We start from the raw sequence: 23,907 nt of genomic DNA on the forward strand, positions 1-23,907 counted from the left end.
ATCTGAAATAAAAACAGAAAATGCTGGAAATACTCAGCCAGTCAGGCAACATCTGTGGAGAGAGAAACAGAGTTAACGTTTCAGGTCGAAGACCCTTCGTCTGAACTGGAAAAAGTTAGAGATGCATGGGAAAGGGGGAGGGGAGGAAAGAACAAAAGGGAAGGTCTGTGATAGGCTGGAAGGCAGGAGAGATTAAAGGACAAAAGGGATGATGGTGCGAGGCAAAAGGAGATGGTAATGGGACAAATAAAGAAACAAAAGATGGGTCTAGAGGAGGTGTAAATGGGAATGGCAGAATCATCAGCAGCTGCTGCGAGAAATAATAGGGGCCGAGGTTATGGTCTGAAATTGTTGAACTCGATGTTGAGTCCGGAAGGCTGTAAAGTGCCTAATCGAAAGATGAGGTGCTGTTCCTCGAGCTTACGTTGAGCTACATTAGAACAATGTAATAGGCCGAGGACAGAGAGATCAGAGTGGGAGTGACGCGGTGAATTAAAGTGACAGGCGACTGGAAGCTCGGGGTCATCCTTACGGACTGAACGGAGGTGTTCCGCAAAGCGGTCACCCAATCTGCGTTTGGTCTCCCCAACGTAGAGGAGACCACATCGTGAGCAGCGAATACAGTATACTAGATTGCAAGAAGTACAAGTAAATCGCTGTTTCACCTGGAAGGGGTGTTTGGGGCCCTGGACAGTGGGAAGGGGGGAGGTATAGGGGCAGGTGTTGCATCTCCTGCGCTTGCATGGGAAGGTGCCGGGCGAAGGGGAGGAGGGTGAAGTGATGGAACTTGGGGATGCGTAAGAGGTCAGAATTGGAGGAGTGCAGGGGTCTGGGAGGGTTGTGGGGCTGGAGGAGGTTACAGAGATAGGGAAAGGCAAGGCCATGGAGGGATTTGAAAACAAGGGTGGGAATGATAAACATGAAAGTCAGCATGAAACTTCCTGAAACATTCAGGGTCAATCCAAGGTGCGGATTTTCCGACCTGGGGCTCTCTTTGGGATGGTCAGTAGCAATGAGGTCGAGGTTCGGGTTGCCAACTCTGATTGGACGTATTTCTGGAGGTTTCAAATCACATGACCTCCAACTGCCCCACCCCCTCACTCCCGCCATTGGACGCCCGAACCGTCCATCCTTACTGTGCCCCGCCCCCTCACTCCAGCCATTGGACGCCCGACCTGTCCATCCTCGCCGTGCCCCGCCCCTCACTCCCACCATTGGACGCCCGACCCGTCCATTTTCATCCTGCCCCGCCCCCTCACTCCAGCCATTGGTCGCCCAACCCGTCCATTTTCACCCTGCCCCACCCCCTCACTCCAGCCATTGGTCGCCCGACCTGTCCATCCTCGCCGTGCCCCGCCCCCTCACTCCAGCCATTGGACGACCGCCCCGTCCATCCTCGCCGTGCCCCGCCCCCTCACTCCAGGCATTGGTCGCCCGACCCATCCATCCTCGTCGTGCCCCGCCCCCTCACTCCCGCCATTGGACACCCAACCCGTCCATCCTCGCCGTGCCCCGCCCCTCACTCCAGCCATTGGACGCCCGACCCATCCATCCTTGCCGTGCCCCGCCCCCTCACTCCAGCCATTGGACGCCCAACCCGTCCATCTTCACCCTGCCCCGCCCCCTCACTCCCGCCATTGGTCGCCCGACCCGTCCATCCTCGCCGTGCCCCGCCCCTCACTCCAGCCATTGGACGACCGCCCCGTCCATCCTCGCCGTGCCCCGCCCCCTCACTCCAGCCATTGGTCGCCCGACCCATCCATCCTCGTCGTGCCCCGCCCCCTCACTCCCGCCATTGGACACCCAACCCGTCCATCCTCGCCGTGCCCCGCCTCTCACTCCAGCCATTGGACGCCCAACCCGTCCATCCTCGCCGTGCCCCGCCCCCTCACTCCAGCCATTGGACGCCCAACCCGTCCATCTTCACCCTGCCCCGCCCCCTCACTCCAGCCATTGGACGCCCAACACGTCCATCTTCACCCTGCCCCGCCCCCTCACTCCAGCCATTGGACGCCCAACACGTCCATCTTCACCCTGCCCCGCCCCCTCACTCCAGCCATTGGACGCCCAACCCGTCCATCCTCGCCGTGCCCCGCCCCCTCACTCCCGCCATTGGTCGCCCGACCCGTCCATCTTCACCCTGCCCCGCCCCCTCACTCCCGCCATTGGTCGCCCGACCCGTCCATCCTCGCCGTGCCCCGCCCCTCACTCCCGCCATTGGACGCCCGACCCGTCCATCCTCGCCGTGCCCCGCCCCTCACTCCAGCCATTGGACGCCCGACACGTCCATCCTCGCCGTGCCCCGCCCCCTCACTCCAGCCATTGGACGCCCAACACGTCCATCTTCACCCTGCCCCGCCCCCTCACTCCAGCCATTGGACGCCCAACACGTCCATCTTCACCCTGCCCCGCCCCCTCACTCCAGCCATTGGACGCCCAACCCGTCCATCCTCGCCGTGCCCCGCCCCCTCACTCCCGCCATTGGTCGCCCGACCCGTCCATCCTCGCCGTGCCCCGCCCCTCACTCCCGCCATTGGTCGCCCGACCCGTCCATCCTCGCCGTGCCCCGCCCCTCACTCCAGCCATTGGACGCCCGACACGTCCTCCCTCGCCCTGCCCCGCCCCACCCCGCCTCCCCCCGGCCAATCAGAAAGCATTCATTGCCTGATTGGATGAGCCTTGACTGTCAGTCAAACAGCCTCTTTTTTTTCCCCTGTCTCCAATATTTTTAAACTTAAAAAAACAAGTGTTCAAAGAGAATTTAAAACAGACCACAGTTTTTTACAGCTCTGATGATTCCTCTCCCGGTGTTTTCGCTCGCGCCAGTGTCATGGAGATTAATCTTTAATTCCTGGCGGCTCCAGGCCAATCCTGGAGGATTGGCAACCAATGTTCCTTCTAATTTCTTTTTGGAGCCCGCGCGGTTTTTCTACTCAATAGCCGGCTCACCGACTGCGCGGGTCCTGCCTGGCGATGCACGGACGTGCAGCTTAAAGGGAACATTGTTGCCAATCGCTAGTCGGGTTCGGCACCCCCCGCCCCCCCCGCCCCCCGCCCCCCGCCAAATCAGCTCTACTCCTCTCTCTGAAGCGAACAAACTCAATCTGAGCCAATGGGCTCGCTGCCCCTGGAGAGGAACTTGCTCTTTGATTCAGGGTCGCAGGCTCCTTCCCCGCTCACTGAAAGCCATTCCCCGGCCAGTGAGGGAAATGTGAAGTGACAGGAGCTTTTGGTGCCTGATGGCGGGAACATGCCGATCCTGTGAGGTTGAACCTTCACTCTCGCCCCTTAGCTGCAACCCCAGCAGCGCTTGTTTGAGACGGTGGGCGGGGGGTAAGGGGGGGGGAGGATTTGGAGCCCAACGTTACATTCGGAGAGTGCTTGGCATTCTCCAGCAGTCTCGCTTTCGGCTTAACGTCTCATCCGAAAGACGGCACCTCCGACAGTGCAGCACTCCCTCAGAGGGTCAAAAGTATGAAAGAAAGGGAAAGGAAGAGTCATTTCATGCGGTGTCCACTGAGCTAGTACTAGAAAGAACTTGTATTTCTATCGCGCCTTCCACGACCTCAGGATGTCCCAAAGCGCTTTACAGCCAATGAAGTACTTTTTGAAGTGTAGTCACTGTTGTAATGTAGGAAACGCAGCAGCCAATTTGCGCACAGCAAGCTCCCACAAACAGCAATGTGATAATGACCAGATCATCTGTTTTTAGTGATGTTGATTGAGGGATAAATATTGGCCCCAGGACACCGGGGAGAACTCCCCCCTGCTCTTCTTCGAAATAGTGGCCGTGGGATCTTTTACGTCCACCTGAGAGAGCAGACTGGGCCTCGGTTTAATGTCTCATCCGAAAGACGGCGCCCCCGACAGTGCAGCACTCCCTCGGTATAATTGTCAGCCTGGGATTAGCTGCTGAAGTCCCTGGAGCGGGACTATGAACCCACAACCTTCACGGCCGCGGCTGACAGAGGCTGAAAGGGCGAGTCCCTGCGCTGGCGTGATGGGCCGAATGGTCTTCTCGAATTCTTCAATTGGAATCCCTTGACGCGAGCAGTTTGGGTGGTACGGAGCTGAGATTGATCGAGGAACCGAAGAAAGGGACCAAATCTCTGGCGGGCAATTCCAAAGATGAGAAGACAGAGCGGTCACAAGATATCACTGAAAGTAATAGAACATTCAGTTTCACATTGCTAATGGTCGTCATATTGGAGTCTATTACTGAAGAAATGATTCAATTGCCAGGGACATGTTACAGATGAGCATAGCATGGGGTTAGGAAAGATAAGAGTCATAACAAGAAAAGCATGTTACCGAGCTTTGAGAATGTGGCCTAATTAATGGATACAGGAACTGAGTTGGCGTGATGTATTTCTCAACCTTCAGCAGCCATTTGATAAGGTCCGTTATAGCAATGGTAAAGGTGCGATGAAATCAAGAGGCAGCCTCAAAGTGGCTTGACACGAGAAAACAGGCTATTCGCAGTGTCAGCTGTGCTCAGTGGGGGGTACTCTCTCTCTCTCTCGCCTCCGAGTTAGAAAGATGTGGGTTCAAGTCCCCACTCCAGAGCCTTGAGGCCATAATCTAGGCTGATACTCCAGCTCCGTCTGCTCTCGCAGGTGGACGTAAAAGATCCCCACGGCCACTATTTCGAAGAAGAGCAGGGGAGTTCTCCCCAGTATCCTGGGGCCAATATTTATCAACATCACCAAAACAGATTAATTTATTTTCTGTTTGTGGCACCTTGCTGTGTAAATTGGCTGCTGTGTTTATCTATATAAACTGTTCTTCAAAACAAATCCATTAGTTGTAAAGCCCTGAGGATGCTATATAAATACATCTTTCTTCATCTAGTAGCATCGGCCCACCTGCTGGGCAAGTGTGATCAGTGGAGCCCCGAGAGATAAGTCCCAGATCTCAACTTCCATAATACTGTTACATCTCGGCATTGGCTAGACACGCGCCTGTTTTTCAGGCGTTATGCGGTCTACTAAGCCCCCAAGATGGCGGGAAGCGAGTGCGGGCAGGGCAGCCATGTAGGGTAAGGATGTAGCGCTTGCCTCTGGACACGTCCTCCATTTTGGACCTCGCTCAGCACATTGTGACATGGACCAATCAGATAGAAGAATAATTTTTTTTTACATTTGTTCCTGGGATGTGGGCATTGCTGGTAAGGCCAGCATTTATTGCCCATCCCTAATTACCCTCGAAGGTGGTGGACCGCCATTTCAGAGGGCAGTTAAGAGTCAACCACATGGCTGTGGGTCTGGAGTCACATATAGGCCAGACCAGCAGATTTCCTTCCCTAAAGGGCAAGATGGCGGCCGTGTCGGTCCGGTGCTGAGATCGCTCTCCCTGCTTCGGGCGGCCAGCTCTCGCCGCTCGCTCCCGCAACCGGAGCGAGGTGCTCGGAGAGTCGGGCAGCAGCCAAGCCGACCCGCTGGAGCACACCGGCCGGCAGCTCCTCGGCGGGAAGGAATTCCGACTGGGAGGAGGGGAGCCGAGCATGGCGGCCAGAGGCCGACCCGTGAGAGGGAGAAGCAGGTCCCGGGCCGTGGAGCGTGGAGCCGGCGACGGTGAAGAGGAGGCTGCATTGGAGCATTCGCATCCCGACAATGTGTTCGGCGAGTCGGGCGGAGGAGCGCAGCGCAATGAGCAGCAGACTCACGACACGCTGCAGCACGTCGGCCGGCAGCTCCATTTCGGGTAACTCGCAGCCCGGATGGGAGGAGGGGAGCCGGGCATGGTGGCCAGAGCGGGAGAAGCAGGCCACCACACGTGGAGCCGGCAACAGTGAGGAGGAGGCCGCGGTGAAGAGGAGGACGGAGCGGCTGAGGGACATCGTGCTCCCACTGCTACGGGAAGCCATTGTATTGACTCTGAACGCGGCGCTGTATGTATAGCTGACGCGTCCCCACGGGGAACAAGCATTCCATTGTACTTGTTACATATGGCAAATAAATCTAATCTGAATCTGATCTAGTGAACCAGATGGGTTTTTACAACAATCTGATAGTTTCATGGCCACCATTACTGACACAAGCTTTTTATTCCAGATTTATTTAGTTAACTAAATTTAAATTCCCCAGCTAGCGTGGTTGGATTTGAATTTACGTCTCTAGGTCATTAGGCCTTTGGATTAGCTAGCCCAGTAACATAACCACTCTGCTACCATTCCCTATGGCTCCAACTAGGGAAGAACTATGCTATCTTATAAATGCATTACATCATAAACCATCAAGGGGAGCTTTGTCCCATTTCTCCCCATATCCCTCAACCCCACCCACCCACCTTCTCCCATATCCCTCAACCCCACCCACCCACCTTCTCCCCATATCCCTCAACCCCACATAGGATCACATGGGATCTACGGCACAGAAACAGGCCAGTCGGCCCAACCAGTCCATACCGGCGTTTATGCTCCACTCGAGCCTCCTCCCGTCTTTCTTAATCTAAATCTATCAGCGTAACCCTCTATTCCCTTCTCCCTCATATGCTTGTCCAGCCTCCCCTTAAATGCATCGATACTATTCGCCTCAACCACTCCCTGTGGTAGCGAGTTCCACATTCTCACTAGTCTTTGGGTAAAGAAGTTTCTCCTGAATTCCCTATTGGATTTCTTGGTGACTATCTTATATTGATGGCCTCTAGTTTTGCTCTTCCCCACAAGTGGAAACATTCTCTCTGTATCCACTCGATCAAAACCTTTCATAATTTTAAAGACCTCTATTAGGTCACCCCTCAGCCTTTTTTCAAGAGAAAAGAGCCCCAGCCTGTTCATCCTTTCCTGATATGTATACCCTCGCATTTCTGGTATCATCCTTGTAAATCTTCTCTGCACCCTCTCCAGTGTTATAATTTTTATAATATGGTGACCAGAACTGTACGCAGTACTCCAAGTGTGGTCTAACCAAGGTTCGATACAGGTTTAGCATAACTTCCCTACTTTTCAATTCTATCCTAGAAATAAACCCTAGTGCTTGGTTTGCTTTTTTATGGCCTTGTTAACCCGTGTCACAACTTTTAGTGATTTGTGTATTTGTACTCCGAGATCCCTTTGTTCCTCTACCCCACCCAGACTCGCACTCGCCAAATAATAAGTGACCTCCCTATTCTTCCTACCAAAATGTAATACCTCACATTTATCTGTGTTGAACTTCATTTGCCGATTATATGCCCATTCTGGAAGTTTATTAATGTCCTCCTGTAACTTGTTGCAGTCCTCCTCAGTATTGACTATCCCCCACAATTTGATGTCATCTGCAAATTTAGAAATTGTGTTTTTGATTCCAAAGTCTAAATTGTTGATATAAATTGTGAACAGCAGTGGTCCCAACACTGATCCTTGTGGAACACCACTACCCACCTTCTGCCACTGTGAATAGCCACCCTTTACTCCCACTCTCTGCTTTCTGTCTTGAAACCAGCCAGCAATCCATTCTGCTACTTGTCCCCTGACTCCGCATTCTCTGACCTTGTTCATTAGTCTATTATAGGGTACCTTATTGAAGGTCTTTTGAAAATCTAGATAAATTATATCTACTGCATTACCCTTGTCTACTCTCTCTGTTATCTCTATCTCCCTGGTAAATACTGAAGCAAAATAATTATTTAATATTTCTGCCATCTCTCTATCGTTACCTGTGGTATTATCCTGACTATCCCTTAATGACCGTATTCCCATCCCAACCTTCCTTTTTTTACCTACCCACCTTCTCTTCATATCCCTCAACCCCACCCACCCACCTTCTCCACATATCCCGCAACTCTTTCTCCTTCCAGAAATGTTTCTATTTGCCTCTTACCAATTTATTTTGTGCAATATAACATCCCTCCCTGGTAACCTATTCCACAACTTGTTTACCCTTTGGGATGAAAGGTCCCTTCTTACTCCTGTTTTACTCAGTATTAACTGATGACCTGGATATTTGACAATGAGGTGTGTAACGGGCGGGTGTGTAACCGGCGGGTGTATAACGGGCGGGTGTATAACGGCGGGTATGTAAAGGGCAGGTGTATAATGGGCAGGGGTATAACAGGCGGGGTGTGTAATGGAGGGTGTATAACGGGCGGGTGTATAACGGGCGGGTGTATAACGGGCGGGTGTATAATGGGCGGGGTGTATAACGGGCGGGTGTATAACGGGCGGGTGTATAACGGGCGGGTGTATAACGGGCGGGGTGTATAACGGGCAGGGTGTATAACGGGCGGGTGTATAACGGGCGGGTGTATAACGGGCAGGGTGTATAACGGGCGGGTGTATAACTGGCGGGGTGTATAACGGGCGGGTGTATAACGGGCGGGTGTATAACGGGCGGGGTGTATAACGGGCGGGTGTATAACGGGCGGGGTGTATAACGGGCGGGTGTATAACGGGCGGGGTGTGTAACGGAGGGTGTATAACGGGCTGGTGTGTAACGGGCGGGTGTATAACGGGCGGGTGTATAACGGGCGGGTGTATAACAGGCGGGTGTGTAACGGGCGGGTGTATAACGGGCTGGTGTGTAACGGGTGGGTGTATAACGGGCGGGTGTATAACGGGCGGGTGTATAACGGGCGGGTGTATAACGGGCGGGTGTATAACGGGCGGGGTGTATAACGGGCGGGTGTATAACGGGCGGGGTGTATAACGGGCGGGTGTATAACGGGCGGGTGTATAACGGGCGGGGTGTATAACGGGCGGGGTGTATAACGGGCGTTGTGTATAACGGGCGGGTGTATAACGGGCGGGTGTATAACGAGCGGGTGTATAACGGGCGGGGTGTATAACGGGCGGGTGTATAACGGGCGGGTGTATAACGGGCGTGGTGTATAACGGGCGGGGTGTATAACGGGCGGGTGTATAACGGGCGGGTGTATAACGGGCGGGTGTATAACGGGCGGGTGTATAACGGGCGGGGTGTATAACGGGCGGGGTGTATAACGGGCGGGTGTATAACGGGCGGGGTGTATAACGGGCGGGTGTGTAACGGGCGGGTGTGTAACGGGCGGGTGTGTAACGGGCGGGTGTGTAACGGGCTGGGTGTATAACGGGCGGGTGTATAACGGGCGGGTGTATAACGGGCGGGTGTATAACGGGCGGGGTGTGTAACGGGCGGGTGTATAACGGGCGGGGTGTATAACGGGCGGGTGTATAACGGGCGGGTGTATAACGGGCGGGGTGTATAACGGGCGGGTGTATAACGGGCGGGGTGTATAACGGGCGGGTGTGTAACGGGCGGGTGTGTAACGGGCGGGTGTGTAACGGGCGGGTGTGTAACGGGCGGGTGTATAACGGGCGGGTGTATAACGGGCGGGGTGTAACGGGCGGGTGTGCAACGGGCGGGTGTGCAACGGGCAGGGTGTGTAACGGGCGGGTGTGTAACGGGCGGGTGTATAACGGGCGGGTGTATAACGGGCGGGGTGTATAACGGGCGGGTGTATAACGGGCGGGGTGTATAACGGGCGGGTGTATAACGGGCGGGTGTATAACGGGCGGGTGTATAACGGGCGGGTGCATAACGGGCGGGTGCATAACGGGCGGGGTGTATAACGGGCGGGTGTATAACGGGCGGGGTGTATGACGGGCGGGTGTATGACGGGCGGGTGTATAACGGGCAGGGTGTATAACGGGCGGGTGTATAACGGGCGGGTGTATAACGGGCGGGGTGTATAACGGGCGGGTGTATAACGGGCGGGGTGTATAACGGGCGGGTGTGTAACGGGCGGGTGTATAACGGGCGGGTGTATAACGGGCGGGGTGTATAACGGGCGGGGTGTATAACGGGCGGGTGTATAACGGGCGGGTGTATAACGGGAGAGTGTGTAACGGGCGGCTGTGTAACGGGCGGGTGTGTAACGGGCGGGGTGTGTAACGGGCGGGTGTGTAACTGGCGGGGTGTATAACAGGCGGGTGTATAACGGGCGGGTGTATAACGGGCGGGGTGTATAACGGGCGGGTGTATAACGGGCGGGAGTATAACGGGCGGGTGTATAACGGGCGGGTGTAAAACGGGCGGGTGTATAACGGGCGGGTGTGTAACGGGCGGGTGTGTAACGGGAGGGGTGTGTAACGGGCGGGTGTATAACGGGCGGGGTGTATAACGGGCGGGTGTATAACGGGCGGGGTGTATAACGGGCTATAACGGGCGGGTGTATAACGGGCGGGTGTATAACGGGCGGGAGTATAACGGGCGGGTGTATAACGGGCGGGGTGTGTAACGGGCGGGTGTATAACGGGCGGGGTGTATAACGGGCGGGTGTATAACGGACGGGGTGTATAACGGGCGGTTGTAAAACGGGCGGGTGTATAACGGGCGTGTGCATAACGGGCGTGTGTGTAACGGGCGGGTGTGTAACGGGCGGGTGTATAACGGGCGGGTGTTTAACGGGCGGGTGTATAATGGGCGGGTGTATAACGGGCGGGAGTATAACGGGCGGGTGTATAACGGGCGGGTGTATAACGGGCGGGTGTGTAACGGGCGGGGTGTATAACGGGCGGGGTGTATAACGGGCGGGTGTATAACGGGCGGGTGTATAACGGGCGGGGTGTATAACGGGCGGGTGTGTAACGAGCGGGTGTATAATGGGCGGGTGTATAACGGGCGGGGTGTATAACGGGCGGGTGTATAACGAGCGGGTGTATAACGGGCGGGGTGTATAACGAGCGGGTGTATAACGGGCGGGTGTATAACGGGCGGGTGTATAACGAGCGGGTGTATAACGGGCGGGTGTATAACGGGCGGGGTGTATAACGAGCGGGTGTATAACGGGCGGGGTGTATAACGAGCGGGTGTATAACAGGCGGGTGTATAACGGGCGGGGTGTATAACGGGCGGGTTGTATAACGGGCGGGTGTATAACGGGCGGGTGTATAACGGGCGGGGTGTATAACGGGCGGGGTGCATAACGGGCGGGGTGCATAACGGGCGGGGTGCATAACGGGCGGGTGTATAACGGGCGGGTGTATAACGGGCGGGTGTATATAACGGTGTATAACGGGCGGGGTGTGTAACGGGCGGGGTGTGTAACGGGCGGGGTGTGTAACGGGTGGGTGTATAACGGGCGGGGTGTATAACGGGCGGGGTGTATAACGGGCGGGTGTATAAAGGGCGGGTGTATAACGGGCGGGGTGTATAACGAGCGGGTGTGTAACGGGCGGGGTGTATAACGGGCGGGTGTATAACGGGCGGGTGTGTAACGGGCGGGTGTATAACGGGCGGGTGTATAACGGGCGGGGTGTATAACGGGCAGGGTGTATAACGGGCGGGTGTATAACGGGCGGGTGTATAACGGGCGGGTGTATAACGGGCGGGGTGTATTACGGGCGGGTGTATAACGGGCGGGTGTATAACGGGCGGGGTGTATTACGGGCGGGTGTATAACGGGCGGGTGTATAACGGGCGGGTGTATAACGGGCGGGGGTTGCGGGGTTGGGGTGCGCGGTTGGGGTGCGCGGTTGGGGGGTGCGGGGGTTGGGGTTGCGGGAGTTGGGGGCTGTGGGAGTTGTGGTGTGCGGATTGGGGTGCGGGGGTTGGGGGTGCGGTGGTTGGGGAGTGCGGGGGTTGGGGTGTTGCGGGGGTTGGGATTTGGGGGTTGGGTGTTGCGTGGGTTGGGGTGTTGCGTTGGTTCGGGGTTTGGGGGACGTGGTTGGGGGACGTGGTTGAGGGTGCGGGTTTGGGGTGTGCGGGGGTTGGGGGCTGCGGGAGTTGGGGTTAGGGGGTTGGAGGTGCGGGGGTTGGGGAGTGCGGGGTTTGGGGTTTGGGGTTCGGGTTCGGGGGTTGGGGGGTGCGGGGGTTGGGGGGTGTGGGGGTTAGGGTGTTGCGGGGGTTGGGGTTCGGGTGTTGTGTGTTGCGGGGGTTGGGGTGTTGCGTTGGTTCGGGGGTTGGGGTTTGGGGGATGTGGTTGAGGGTGCGGGTTTCGGGTGTGCGGGGTTTGGGGTGTGCGGGGGTTGGGGTGCGGGGGTTGGAGGTGCGGGGGTTGGGGGTGCGGGGGTTGGGGAGTGCGGGGGTTGGGGTTCGGGGGTTGGGGTTCAGGGGGTGGGGTTCGGGGGTTGGGGGGTGCGGGGGTTGGGGAGTGCGGGGGTTGGGGTTCGGGGGTTGGGGTTCAGGGGGTGGGGTTCGGGGTTTGGGGGGTGCGGGGGTTGGGGTTCAGGGGGTGGGGTTCGGGGGTTGGGGTGTGCGGGGGTTGGGGTGCGGGGTTGGTGGGTGCGGGGTTTGGGGGTTGGGGTGTTGCGGGGGTTCGGGGGTTGTGGTTCAGGGGGTTGGGGTTCAGGGGGTTGGGGTTCAGGGGTTGGGGGGTGCGGGGGTTGGGGGGTGCGGGGGTTGGGGTGTTGCGGGGGTTCGGGGGTTGGGGTTCGGGGGTTGGGGTTCAGGGGGTTGGGGTTCAGGGGCTGGGGGGTGCGGGGTTGGTGGGTGCGGGGTTTGGGGGGTGCGGGGGTTGGGGTGTTGCGGGGGTTCGGGGGTTGGGGTTCGGGGGTTGGGGTTCAGGGGGTTGGGGTTCAGGGGCTGGGGGGTGCGGGGTTGGTGGGTGCGGGGTTTGGGGGGTGGGGAGTTGCGGGGGTTCGGGGGTTGTGGTTCAGGGGGTTGGGGTTCAGGGGGTTGGGGTTCAGGGGTTGGGGGGTGCGGGGGTTGGGGGGTGCGGGGGTTGGGGTGTTGCGGGGGTTCAGGGGTTGGGGTTCGGGGGTTGTGGTTCAGGGGGTTGGGGTTCAGGGGGTTGGGGTTCAGGGGTTGGGGGGTGCGGGGGTTGGGGGGTGCGGGGGTTGGGGTGTTGCGGGGGTTCGGGGGTTGTGGTTCAGGGGGTTGGGGTTCAGAGGGTTGGGGTTCAGGGGTTGGGGGGTGCGGGGGTTGGGGGGTGCGGGGGTTGGGGTGTTGCGGGGGTTCAGGGGTTGGGGTTCGGGGGTTGGGGTTCAGGGGGTTGGAGTTCAGGGGCTGGGGGGTGCGGGGTTGGTGGGTGCGGGGTGTGGGGGGGTGGGGAGTTGCGGGGGTTCGGGCGTTGGGGTTCGGGGGGTGCAGTGGGGGGGTTGAGGATTAATGATGATAATTGCGGGGTGCGAGCAGCTGATTGAACTGCCAGAATTAGCCGGACCGTTTAATATGGTTTAAGGACTGCCCGTGTAATTGATGCTTTGGGGGATGACAGATTCTCAGCGCTCTTTTCCGGGATAGGGAGCAGCCCCGGCTGAGCATGGACAGAAGGATGAAATATTACAGGGAGATGGGGAATGAACAGGTGGGTAGTGGGACTAACTGGATTGCTCTTTGAACGAGCCAGCACAAGCTCGATGGGCTGAATGGTCTCCTGTGCTGTATCATTCTGTGATTCTACACTGGAAGTGGTCGGAGCGTACTGATTGACGGCACTGGGCTGCTAATGGTCTCCATCTTGTTCCCTCACTTGTCCGCTTTATTTATCTTGAGGCTTATGTTATTCTTTGCTTTACAGTGCGACTGCATGACAGTATACCAGAAGAGGGACATCACTACCTGATCTTTGACTTGTAAGTAGAAATTCACATTTATATTTTATACCCATGGAAATGGTCAACTGCTTATTTATTACAGCAATAAATTCAAAGGTGTCATTCTATGAATTGATAATACTCTAACTTCGATTCCATAATCCTTGGGTGGCACTCTGAGTGAGAAGGTTGTGGATTCAAGTCCCACTCCAGAGACATGAGCACATACTCCAGGCTGACACTCCCAGTGCAGTGCTGAGGGAGCGCTGTACTGTTGGAGGGGCAGTACTGAGGGAGGGCCGCACTGTCGGAGTCAGTACTGAGGGAGCGCTGCACTGTCGGAGAGGCAGTACTGAGGGAGTGCTGCACTGTCGGAGGGGCAGTACTGAGGGAGCACTGCACTGTCGGAGGGGCACTACTGAGGGAGCGCTGCACTTTCGGAGGGGCAGTACTGAGGAAGCGCCGCACTGTCGGAGGGGCGGTACTGAGGGAGCGCTGCACTGTCGGAGGGTCAGTATTGGGGGAGCGCTGCACTGTCGGAGGAGCAGTACTGAGGGAGTGCCGCACTGTCGGAGGGGCAGTACTGAGGGAGTGCCGCACTGTCGGAGGGGCAGTACTGAGGGAACGCTGCACTGTCGGACGTGCAATACTGAGGGAGCGCTGTACTGTCGGAGGGGCAGTACTGAGGGAGCGCTGTACTGTCGGAGGGGCAGTACTGAGGGAGTGCCGCACTGTTGGAGGTCAGTACTGAGGGAGCGCTGCACTGTCGGAGAGGCAGTACTGAGGGAGTGCTGCATTGTCGGAGGGGCAGTACTGAGGGAGCGCCGCACTGTCGGAGGGGCGGTACTGAGGGAGCGCTGCACTTTCGGAGGGGCAGAACTGAGGGAGCGCCGCACTGTCGGAGGGGCGGTACTGAGGGAGCGCTGCACTTTCGGAGGGGCAGTACTGAGGAAGCGCTGCACTGTCGGAGGGTCAGTATTGGGGGAGCGCCGCACTGTCGGAGGGGCAGTACTGAGGGAGTGCCGCACTGTCGGAGGGGCAGTACTGAGGGAGTGCCGCACTGTCGGAGGGGCAGTACTGAGGGAGTGCTGCACTGTCGGAGGGGCAGTGTTGAGGGAGCGCTGCACTGTCGGAGGGGCAGTACTGAGGGAGTGCTGCACTGTCGGAGGGGCAGTACTGAGGGAGCGCTGCACTGTCGGAGGTGCAGTACTGAGGGAGCGCCGCACGGTCGGAGGGGCAGTACTGAGGAAGCGCTGCACTGTCGGAGGGTCAGTATTGGGGGAGCGCTGCACTGTCAGAGGGGCAGTACTGAGGGAGCGCTGCACTGTCGGAGGGGCAGTACTGAGGGAGCGCTGCACTGTCGGAGGGGCAGTACTGAGGGAGCGCCGCGCTGTCGGAGGGGCAGTACTGAGGGAGCGCCGCACTGTCGGAGGGGCTGTACTGAGGGAGCGCCGCACTGTCAGAGGGGCAGTACTGAGGGAGCGCCGCACTGTCGGAGGGGCAGTACTGAGAGAGAGCTGCACTGTCGGAGGGGCAGTACTGAGGGAGCGCTGCACTGTCGGAGGGGCAGTACTGAGGGAGCGCTGCACTGTCGGAGGGGCAGTAATGAGGGAGCGATGCACTGTCGGAGGGGCAGTACTGAGGGAGCGCCGCGCTGTCGGAGGGGCAGTACTGAGGGAGCGCCGCACTGTCGGAGGGGCTGTACTGAGGGAGCGCTGCACTGTCAGAGGGGCAGTACTGAGGGAGCGCCGCACTGTCGGAGGGGCAGTACTGAGGGAGTGCTGCACTGTCGGAGGGGCAGTACTGAGGGAGCGCTGCACTGTCGGAGGTGCAGTACTGAGGGAGCGCCGCACGGTCGGAGGGGCAGTACTGAGGAAGCGCTGCACTGTCGGAGGGTCAGTATTGGGGGAGCGCTGCACTTTTGGAGGGGCAGTACTGAGGGAGTGCCGCACTGTCGGAGGGGCAGTACTGAGGGAACGCTGCACTCTCGGAGGGACAGTACTGAGGAAGCGCTGCACTGTCGGAGGGGCAGTACTGAGGGAGTGCTGCACTGTCTGAGGGTCAGTACTGAGGGAGCGCTGCACTGTCAGAGGGGCAGTACTGAGGGAGCACTGCACTGTCGGAGGGGCAGTACTGAGGGAGCACTGCACTGTCGGAGGGGCAGTACTGAGGGAGCGCTGCACTGTCGGAGGGGCAGTACTGAGGGAGTGATGCACTGTCGGAGGGGCAGTAGTGAGGGAGCGCTGCACTGTCGGAGGGGCAGTACTGAGGGAGCGCTGCACTGTCGGAGGAGCAGTACTGAGGGAGTGATGCACTGTCGGAGGGGCAGTACTGAGGGAGCGCTGCACTGTCAGAGGGGCAGTACTGAGGGAACGCCGCACTGTCGGAGGGGCTGTACTGAGGGAGCGCCGCACTGTCGGAGGGGCAGTACTGAGGGAGTGCCGCACTGTCAGAGGGGCAGTACTGAGAGAGTGCTGCACTGTCGGAGGGGCAGTACTGAGGGAGCGCTGCACTGTCGGAGGGGCAGTACTGAGGGAGCGCTGCACTGTCGGAGGGGCAGTACTGAGGGAGCGATGCACTGTCGGAGGGGCAGTACTGAGGGAGCGCCGCGCTGTCGGAGGGGCAGTACTGAGGGAGCGCCGCACTGTCGGAGGGGCTGTACTGAGGGAGCGCTGCACTGTCAGAGGGGCAGTACTGAGGGAGCGCCGCACTGTCGGAGGGGCAGTACTGAGGGAGAGCTGCACTGTCGGAGGGGCAGTACTGAGGGAGCGCTACACTGTCAGAGGGGCAGTACTGAGGGAGTGCTGCACTGTCGGAGGGGCAGTACTGAGGGAGCGCTGCACTGTCGGAGGGGCAGTACTGAGGGAGCGCTGCACTGTCGGAGGGGCAGTACTGAGGGAGCGCCGCACTGTCAGAGGGGCAGTACTGAGGGAGAGCTGCACTGTCGGAGGGGCAGTACTGAGGGAGCGCTGCACTGTCAGAGGGTCAGTATTGGGGGAGCACTGCACTGTTGGAGGGGCAGTATTGAGGGAGTGCCGCACTGTCGGAGGGGCAGTACTGAGGGAACGCTGCACTCTCGGAGGGGCAGTACTGAGGAAGCGCTGCACTGTCGGAGGGGCAGTACTGAGGGAGTGTTGCACTGTCTGAGGGTCAGTACTGAGGGAGCGCTGCACTGTCAGAGGGGCAGTACTGAGGGAGCGCTGCACTGTCGGAGGGGTAGTACTGAGGGAGCACTGCACTGTCGGAGGGGCAGTACTGAGGGAGTGATGCACTGTTGGAGGGGCAGTACTGAGGGAGCGCTGCACTGTCGGAGGGGCAGTACTGAGGAAGCGCTGCACTGTCGGAGGAGCAGTACTGAGGGAGTGATGCACTGTCGGAGGGGCAGTACTGAGGGAGCGCTGCACTGTCAGAGGGGCAGTACTGAGTGAGCGCTGCACTGTCGGAGGGGCAGTACTGAGGGAGCGCTGCACTGTCGGAGGGGCAGTACTAAATGAGCGCCGCGCTGTCGGAGGGGCAGTACTGAGGGAGCGCCGCACTGTCGGAGGGGCTGTACTGAGGGAGCACCGCACTGTCAGAGGGGCAGTACTGAGGGAGCGCCGCACTGTCGGAGGGGCAGTACTGAGGGAGAGCTGCACTGTCGGAGGGGCAGTACTGAGGGAGCGCTGCACTGTCGGAGGGGCAGTACTGAGGGAGCACTGCACTGTCGGAAGGGCAGTACTGAGGGAGCGCTGCACTGTTGGAGGGGCAGTACTGAGGGAGCGCCGTGCTGTCGGAGGGGCAGTACTGAGGGAGCGCCGCACTGTCGGAGGGGCTGTACTGAGGGAGCGCTGCACTGTCAGAGGGGCAGTACTGAGGGAGCGCCGCACTGTTGGAGGGGCAGTACTGAGGGAGAGCTGCACTGTCGGAGGGGCAGTACTGAGGGAGCACTGCACTGTCGGAGGGGCAGTACTGAGGGAGCGCTGCACTGTCGGAGGGGCAGTACTGAGGGAGTGATGCACTGTCGGAGGGGCAGTAGTGAGGGAGCGCTGCACTGTCGGAGGGGCAGTACTGAGGGAGCGCTGCACTGTCGGAGGGGCAGTACTGAGGGAGCGCTGCACTGTCGGAGGAGCAGTACTGAGGGAGTGATGCACTGTCGGAGGGGCAGTACTGAGGGAGCGCTGCACTGTCAGAGGGGCAGTACTGAGGGAGCGCTGCACTGTCGGAGGGGCAGTACTGAGGGAGCGCTGCACTGTCGGAGGGGCAGTACTGAGGGAGCGCCGCGCTGTCGGAGGGGCAGTACTGAGGGAGCGCCGCACTGTCGGAGGGGCTGTACTGAGGGAGCGCCGCACTGTCAGAGGGGCAGTACTGAGGGAGCGCCGCACTGTCGGAGGGGCAGTACTGAGAGAGAGCTGCACTGTCGGAGGGGCAGTACTGAGGGAGCGCTGCTCTGTCGGAGGGGCAGTACTGAGGGAGCGCTGCACTGTCGGAGGGGCAGTAATGAGGGAGCGATGCACTGTCGGAGGGGCAGTACTGAGGGAGCGCCGCGCTGTCGGAGGTGCAGTACTGAGGGAGCGCCGCACTGTCGGAGGGGCTGTACTGAGGGAGCGCTGCACTGTCAGAGGGGCAGTACTGAGGGAGCGCCGCACTGTCGGAGGGGCAGTACTGAGGGAGAGCTGCACTGTCGGAGGGGCAGTACTGAGGGAGCGCTGCACTGTCAGAGGGGCAGTACTGAGGGAGTGCTGCACTGTCGGAGGGGCAGTACTGAGGGAGCGCTGCACTGTCGGAGGGGCAGTACTGAGGGAGTGCTGCACTGTCGGAGGGGCAGTACTGAGGGAGCGCTGCACTGTCGGAGGGGCAGTACTGAGGGAGCGCTGCACTGTCGGAGGGGCAGTACTGAGGGAGTGCTGCACTGTCGGAGGTGCCATCATTAAACCAAGGCCCCCATCTTCTCTCTCAGGTGAACGTAATAAATCCCACAGCACTATTTCGAAGCAGAGCAGGGGGAGTTCTCCCCGGTGTCCTGTTCAATATTTATCCCTCAACCAACATCACTAAAACAGATTGGGGGTGAAATTGGTCATTGGAGGGAACGCAGAACGAGATACAGCGAATCGCAGTCCATTTCACCTTCCCGCTAAATCTTAATTCAATTGACGGCACTGGAAAAGAAAACTGGGCGGGGTGTAAAACAGGCTGCTGATTCGCTATCACCCATTTCGCCCCATTACCTGGAAATTTGCCTCATCGCTGCTTGTGGGATTGGTTCCTGGGTTCCCTACAGTACATCAGTGACTGCACTTCAAAGGTACTTGTAGGAGCAGGAGGAGGCCATTCAGCCCCTCGAGCCTGGTCCGCCGTCATTCAGCCAACCCTCGATAGCCTCAACCCACAAGAGTCGTTGGCTGTGCAGCAGTCCGGGGCATCCTGAGGTTGTGAACCCTGCTCGGTAACGGAAGTGCATGCTTTCAATGGTGGCGAGTCTCTGGCTGCAGATCGACAGGGTCTCGAGTCTTGAATGGAGTCTCTGGTGAAATTACAAACCCACAGAGGAGGCTGCGTTCCCCTCTCCACCACCCCTGCCTTCGCCACTGGTCATACAGAGCGACAGTTACCCTCATTCAGTCACTGCACAGCAGCAAGTGCGCCTCTTGACTCCTGGAGCAAGTTAACCTGTAGCCGACACTGGCGTCTGTCTTATCGATGTGATAAGGTCAAACTTTCATGTGCGAGGTGCCTTGGGACCTTTTACTACGTTAGAGGAGCTATATAAATGCAAGTTGCTGTTGTTATTGTTGTAAAAAATGCATCGGAGAAGTAAGGTGGAACTAAACTTACCCGAACCCAACCACAACCAGAGCACTGAGCTTGTCAGTGTAATATATGTACTGTACGTAGAACAAATGAAGGACAGAGACAGGGTGAGCTGCGGGTGAAGGTGCTTGTTTACTAGGCTAGAGTGAACTGAGCGATAAACCATTACATTACCTTAAAAACATGTACCTATTCCCCTCTCAAATCCAACAACACTATGGTCCCACCTTTCCCAGCATTACATAACAAAAACTCCCGGCTTTTTTTTCTTTTAAATGAACGACTAATCCAGTTTAATAACAGGTTTCCGGAGCCTTCCTGATCTCCTCACTGAGGGTTTTGATGTGGAACCAATTTTCGGGCTGTTTTGTTTTGGTTACGAAGTCAAAGATGATCCTGTTTCTATCTCAGAACTGTTTGATCCTACATGTTTCACTTCAATCCACTTTGCTGATCAAGTGGTTCAAGATCACTGTCCAATCCAGGCCAGTGAACAAAGCTTACATAGAAGATAGGAGCAGGAGTAGGCCATTTGGCCCTTCGAGCCTGCTCCGCCATTCAACGAGATCATGGCTGATCATCCAAACTCTAGCACCCGGTCCCTACACCGACAGCCATCCCACCCAAGCCCTATCCCCGTAACCCTGTAACCCCACGTATTTAATCCCCCCCTAACACTAAGGGTCAATTTTTATCATGGCCAATCAACCTAACCCACACATCTTTGGACTGTGGGAGGAAACCGGAGCACCCGGAGAAAACCCACGCAAACACGGGGAGAATGTGCAAACTCCACACAGACAGTCACCCGAGGCTGGATTTGAACCCGGGTCCCTGGCGCTGTGAGGCAACAGTGCTAACCACTATGCCACCGTGCTTCTTGTAATTGATTTCATACTGACGATTCCTGGATGTTCGGTATGAAGTTCGGGCAGAATTCTATCTCTCCAAGAAGTAGGTACCAGACTCTGTTTCCCCACTTGATACAACCTTGCTCACAAGACAATTCAGTATGACGGTTATGGAATGGTTTCAACTCTGTCTCCATACACTGATCAGTCCATCCATTCAAGGTGTTTTTATACACTCTTTTCAGTACTGAGTCCTTTTGAGTCTCATCTGCAATCTCAGTTGCATTCACGGGAAAGTCTTTGTCAACTGCACCTAGCGTGAAAATCTCACCTTCGCTCCCAACACACAGGTCTTCATGTGGCAACCTGGACAAGGGCATCTGCGATTGCGTTCTGCTTTGAAGTGCGATATTCAATCGTGTAGTCATATTGCAACAACACTGCCCAACGTTGCATTCTTGATGCGGCCATTGCAAGGATGGCAGATTTGGGCCCCAATATTACTAGGAGCGGTTTGTGACCGGTTATCAGGGTAAACTTTCTACCGATCAGGAACTGTTAAAAAACAACCCCATCCGCTGAATGTAAGAACTAAATGGTTCGCGAGCTCGGTCGTACCTGCCGAGGCTTTCGATGAATCCCATGGGCGCGGCCATGATTGTCCCGATCCCGTTGAACAGAGACTCAGCACGCTTCCTGTGTACCTGTGAGAATCAGCGCCGCTGTTGCTGTGTATACATACCCACGAAGGGGAAGCACAGACGATTCTGCATCAACATTAACGGTAAAACATCGCAAAAAATTAAGTTTCGGTGCCACAAATTCACCGTAAACTTTTCTACTCGAAGGTTGAACACTGTGACCTTCCATGATCCCTAAAAATGGCTTTGGGATCCCATTCTCATCGCCAAAAATGTGGGCAGAACAAATGAAGGTCAGAGACAGGATGAGCTGCTAGTCAAGGTGCTTGCTTACTAGGTCAGAGCGAACTGAGCATGCTCAGACTAAACCATCTGACAAACCACGTGACAACACATTACAGTCAGCAGTGTAGCAAGCATTAACTTGTCACATGACTGATATAGTGTAAGGTAGAAAACTAACTCTACGCTCGTTTCTAATATACTAAAATTAGTCAATGTAGGAAACCTAACACCACGGTTCCAAAGGTCCCTCCACGGCCTCGCCCCCCTCTCTATCTCTGTAACCTCCTCCAGCCCTTCAATCCTCACACAGCTCTGGGCTCCTCCAATTCTGGCCTCTTGAGCATCCCCGATTTCCATCGCTCCACCATTGGCGGCCGTGCCTTCAGCTGCCTGGGCCCTAAACTCTGGAATTCCCTCCCTAAACCTCTCCGCCTCGCTACCTCTCTCTCCTCCTTTAAGACGTTCCTTAAAACTTAACTCTTTGACCAAGCTTTTGGTCATCTGTCCTAAAGTCTCCTCATGTGACTCGGTGTCAATTTTTGTTTGCTAACGCGCCTGTGAAGCGCCTTGGGACGTTTTACTACATTAAAGGTGCTATATAAATACAAGTTGTTGTTGTATTTGAATGTCACCACTGTGGGTTGGTATTTCGATATGACCATTAGATATCGACCATGAAAGCATTTTGTTCATTTGTCTTTCAAGGCCAGGAGCAACCCTGTGTTCGTCTCCTCTTGTAACTATTATCTCTGGTTTAATGCCTGGGGCAGAAGATTATGCTAGTTAGGGAGTGCGGCCATGCACTGAAAGCTAATGATGGGCCCTCAAAATGAGTAGATTCAATAAGGAGAGTGGGTTACATTTATTCACTGCACTTATATTTTTATAACTTTTGCTGTCATTGCAGCGTCAAAAATGAAAGAATAGGAAAAGCTCCCTCTACACTGTCCCAAAAAAGGCTCCCTGGGCAGCTACAGCACGGGGTTAGATACAGAGTAAAGCTCCCTCTACACTGTCCCAAAAAACAGTCCCAGGGCAGGTACAGCACGGGATAGATACAGAGTAAAGCTCCCTCTACACTGCCCCATCAAACACTCCCAGGGCAGGTACAGCACGGGATAGATACAGAGTAAAGCTCCCTCTACACTGTCCCATCAAACACGGCATGGGCAGGTACAGCACAGGATAGATACAGAGTAAAGCTCACTCTACACTGTCCCATCAAGCACGCCCAGGGCAGGTACAGCACAGGTTAGATACAGAGTAAAGCTCCCTCTACACTGTCCCATCAAACACTCCCAGGGCAGGTACAGCATGGGTTAGATACAGAGTAAAGCTCCCTCTATACTGTCCCATCAAACACTCCCAGGGCAGGTACAGCATGGGTTAGATACAGAGTAAAGCTCCCTCTGCACTGTCCCATCAAACACTCCCAGGGCAGGTACAGCACGGGTTAGATACAGAGCAAAGCTCCTTCTACACTGGCGTGTTTGATGGGACAGTGTAGAGGGAGCTTTACTCTGTATCTAACCCGTGCTGTACCTGCCCTGGGCGTGTTTGATGGGACAGTGTAGAGGGAGCATTATTCCGTATCTGACCCCTCCTGTACCTGCCCTGGGAGCGTTTGATCGGACAGTGTAGAGGGAGCTTTACTCTGTATCTAACCCATGCTGTACCCTCCCTGGGAGTATTTGATGGGACAGTGTAGAGGAAGCTTTACTCTGTATCTAACCTGTGCTGTACCTGCCCTGGGCGTGCTTGATGGGACAGTGTAGAGTGAGCTTTACTCTGTATCTAATCCGTGCTGTACCTGCCCTGGGAGTGTTTGATGGGACAGTGTAGAGGGAGCTTTACTCTATCTATCACGTGCTGTACCTGCCCTGGCCGTGTTTGACGGGACAGTGTAGAGTGAGCTTTACTCTGTATCTAATCCGTGCTGCACCTGCCCTGGGAGTGTTTGATGGGACAGTGTAGAGGGAGCTTTACTCTGTATCTAACCCGTGCTGTACCTGCCCTGGGAGTGTTTGATGGGACAGTGTAGAGGGAGCTTTATTCTGTATCTAACCCGTGCTGTACCTGCCTTGGGAGTGTTTGACAGGACAGTGTAGAGTGAGCTTTACTCTGTATCTAACCCGTGCTGTACCTGCCCTGGGAGTGTTTGATGGGACAGTGTAGAGGGAGCTTTACTCTGTATCTAACCCGTGCTGTACCTGCCCTGGGAGTGTTTGATGGGACAGTGTAGAGGGAGGTTTACTCTGTATCTAACCTGTGCTGTACCTGCCCTGGGAGTGTTTGATGAGACAGTGTAGAGGGAGCTTTACTCTGTATCTAACCCCGTGCTGTACCTGCCCTGGGAGTGTTTGATGGAACAGTGTAGAGGGAGCTTTACTCTGTATCTAACCCGTGCTGTACCTGCCCTGAGAGTGTTTGATGGGACAGTGTAGAGGGAGCTTTACTCTGTATCTAACCCATGCTGTACCTGCCCTGGGAGTGTTTGACAGGACAGTGTAGAGTGAGCTTTACTCTGTATCTAATCCGTGCTGTACCTGCCCTGGGAGTGTTTGATGGGACAGTGTAGAGGGAGCTTTACTCTGTATCTAACCCATGCTGTACCTGCCCTGGGAGTGTTTGATGGGACAGTGTAGAGTGAGCTTTACTCTGTATCTATCCCGTGCTGTACCTGCCCTGGCCGTGTTTGACGGGATAGTGTAGAGGGAGCTTTACTCTGTATCTAACCCGTGCTGTAACTGCCCTGAGACTGTTTGATGGGACAGTGTAGAGGGAGCTTTACTCTGTATCTAACCCGTGCTGTACCTGCCCTGGGAGTGTTTGATGGGGACAGTGTAGAGGGAGCTTTACTCTGTATCTAACCCGTGCTGTACCTGCCCTGGGAGTGTTTGATGGG

At 56.6% G+C, this 23,907-nt stretch overlaps 1 protein-coding gene across 2 annotated transcripts in view; it reads left to right on the forward strand.

Annotated features, from left to right (window-relative positions):
- Positions 1–23,907, forward strand: part of LOC147114370 (calcium/calmodulin-dependent protein kinase type II subunit alpha) — a 344,895-nt gene that overhangs the window by 212,565 nt on the left and 108,423 nt on the right. For both annotated transcript variants that reach the window (XM_085996026.1, XM_085996028.1), the window contains exon 4: positions 13,420–13,474. In XM_085996026.1, coding sequence (XP_085852152.1) covers positions 13,420–13,474 — 55 coding nt within the window. The remainder of the gene's footprint in view (positions 1–13,419; positions 13,475–23,907) is intronic.

Source organism: Somniosus microcephalus, chromosome 8 (genome assembly GCF_052327205.1).
Source record: "Somniosus microcephalus isolate GS21.2 chromosome 8, FLI_Smic_1.0, whole genome shotgun sequence".
Lineage (NCBI taxonomy): Eukaryota > Metazoa > Chordata > Chondrichthyes > Squaliformes > Somniosidae > Somniosus > Somniosus microcephalus.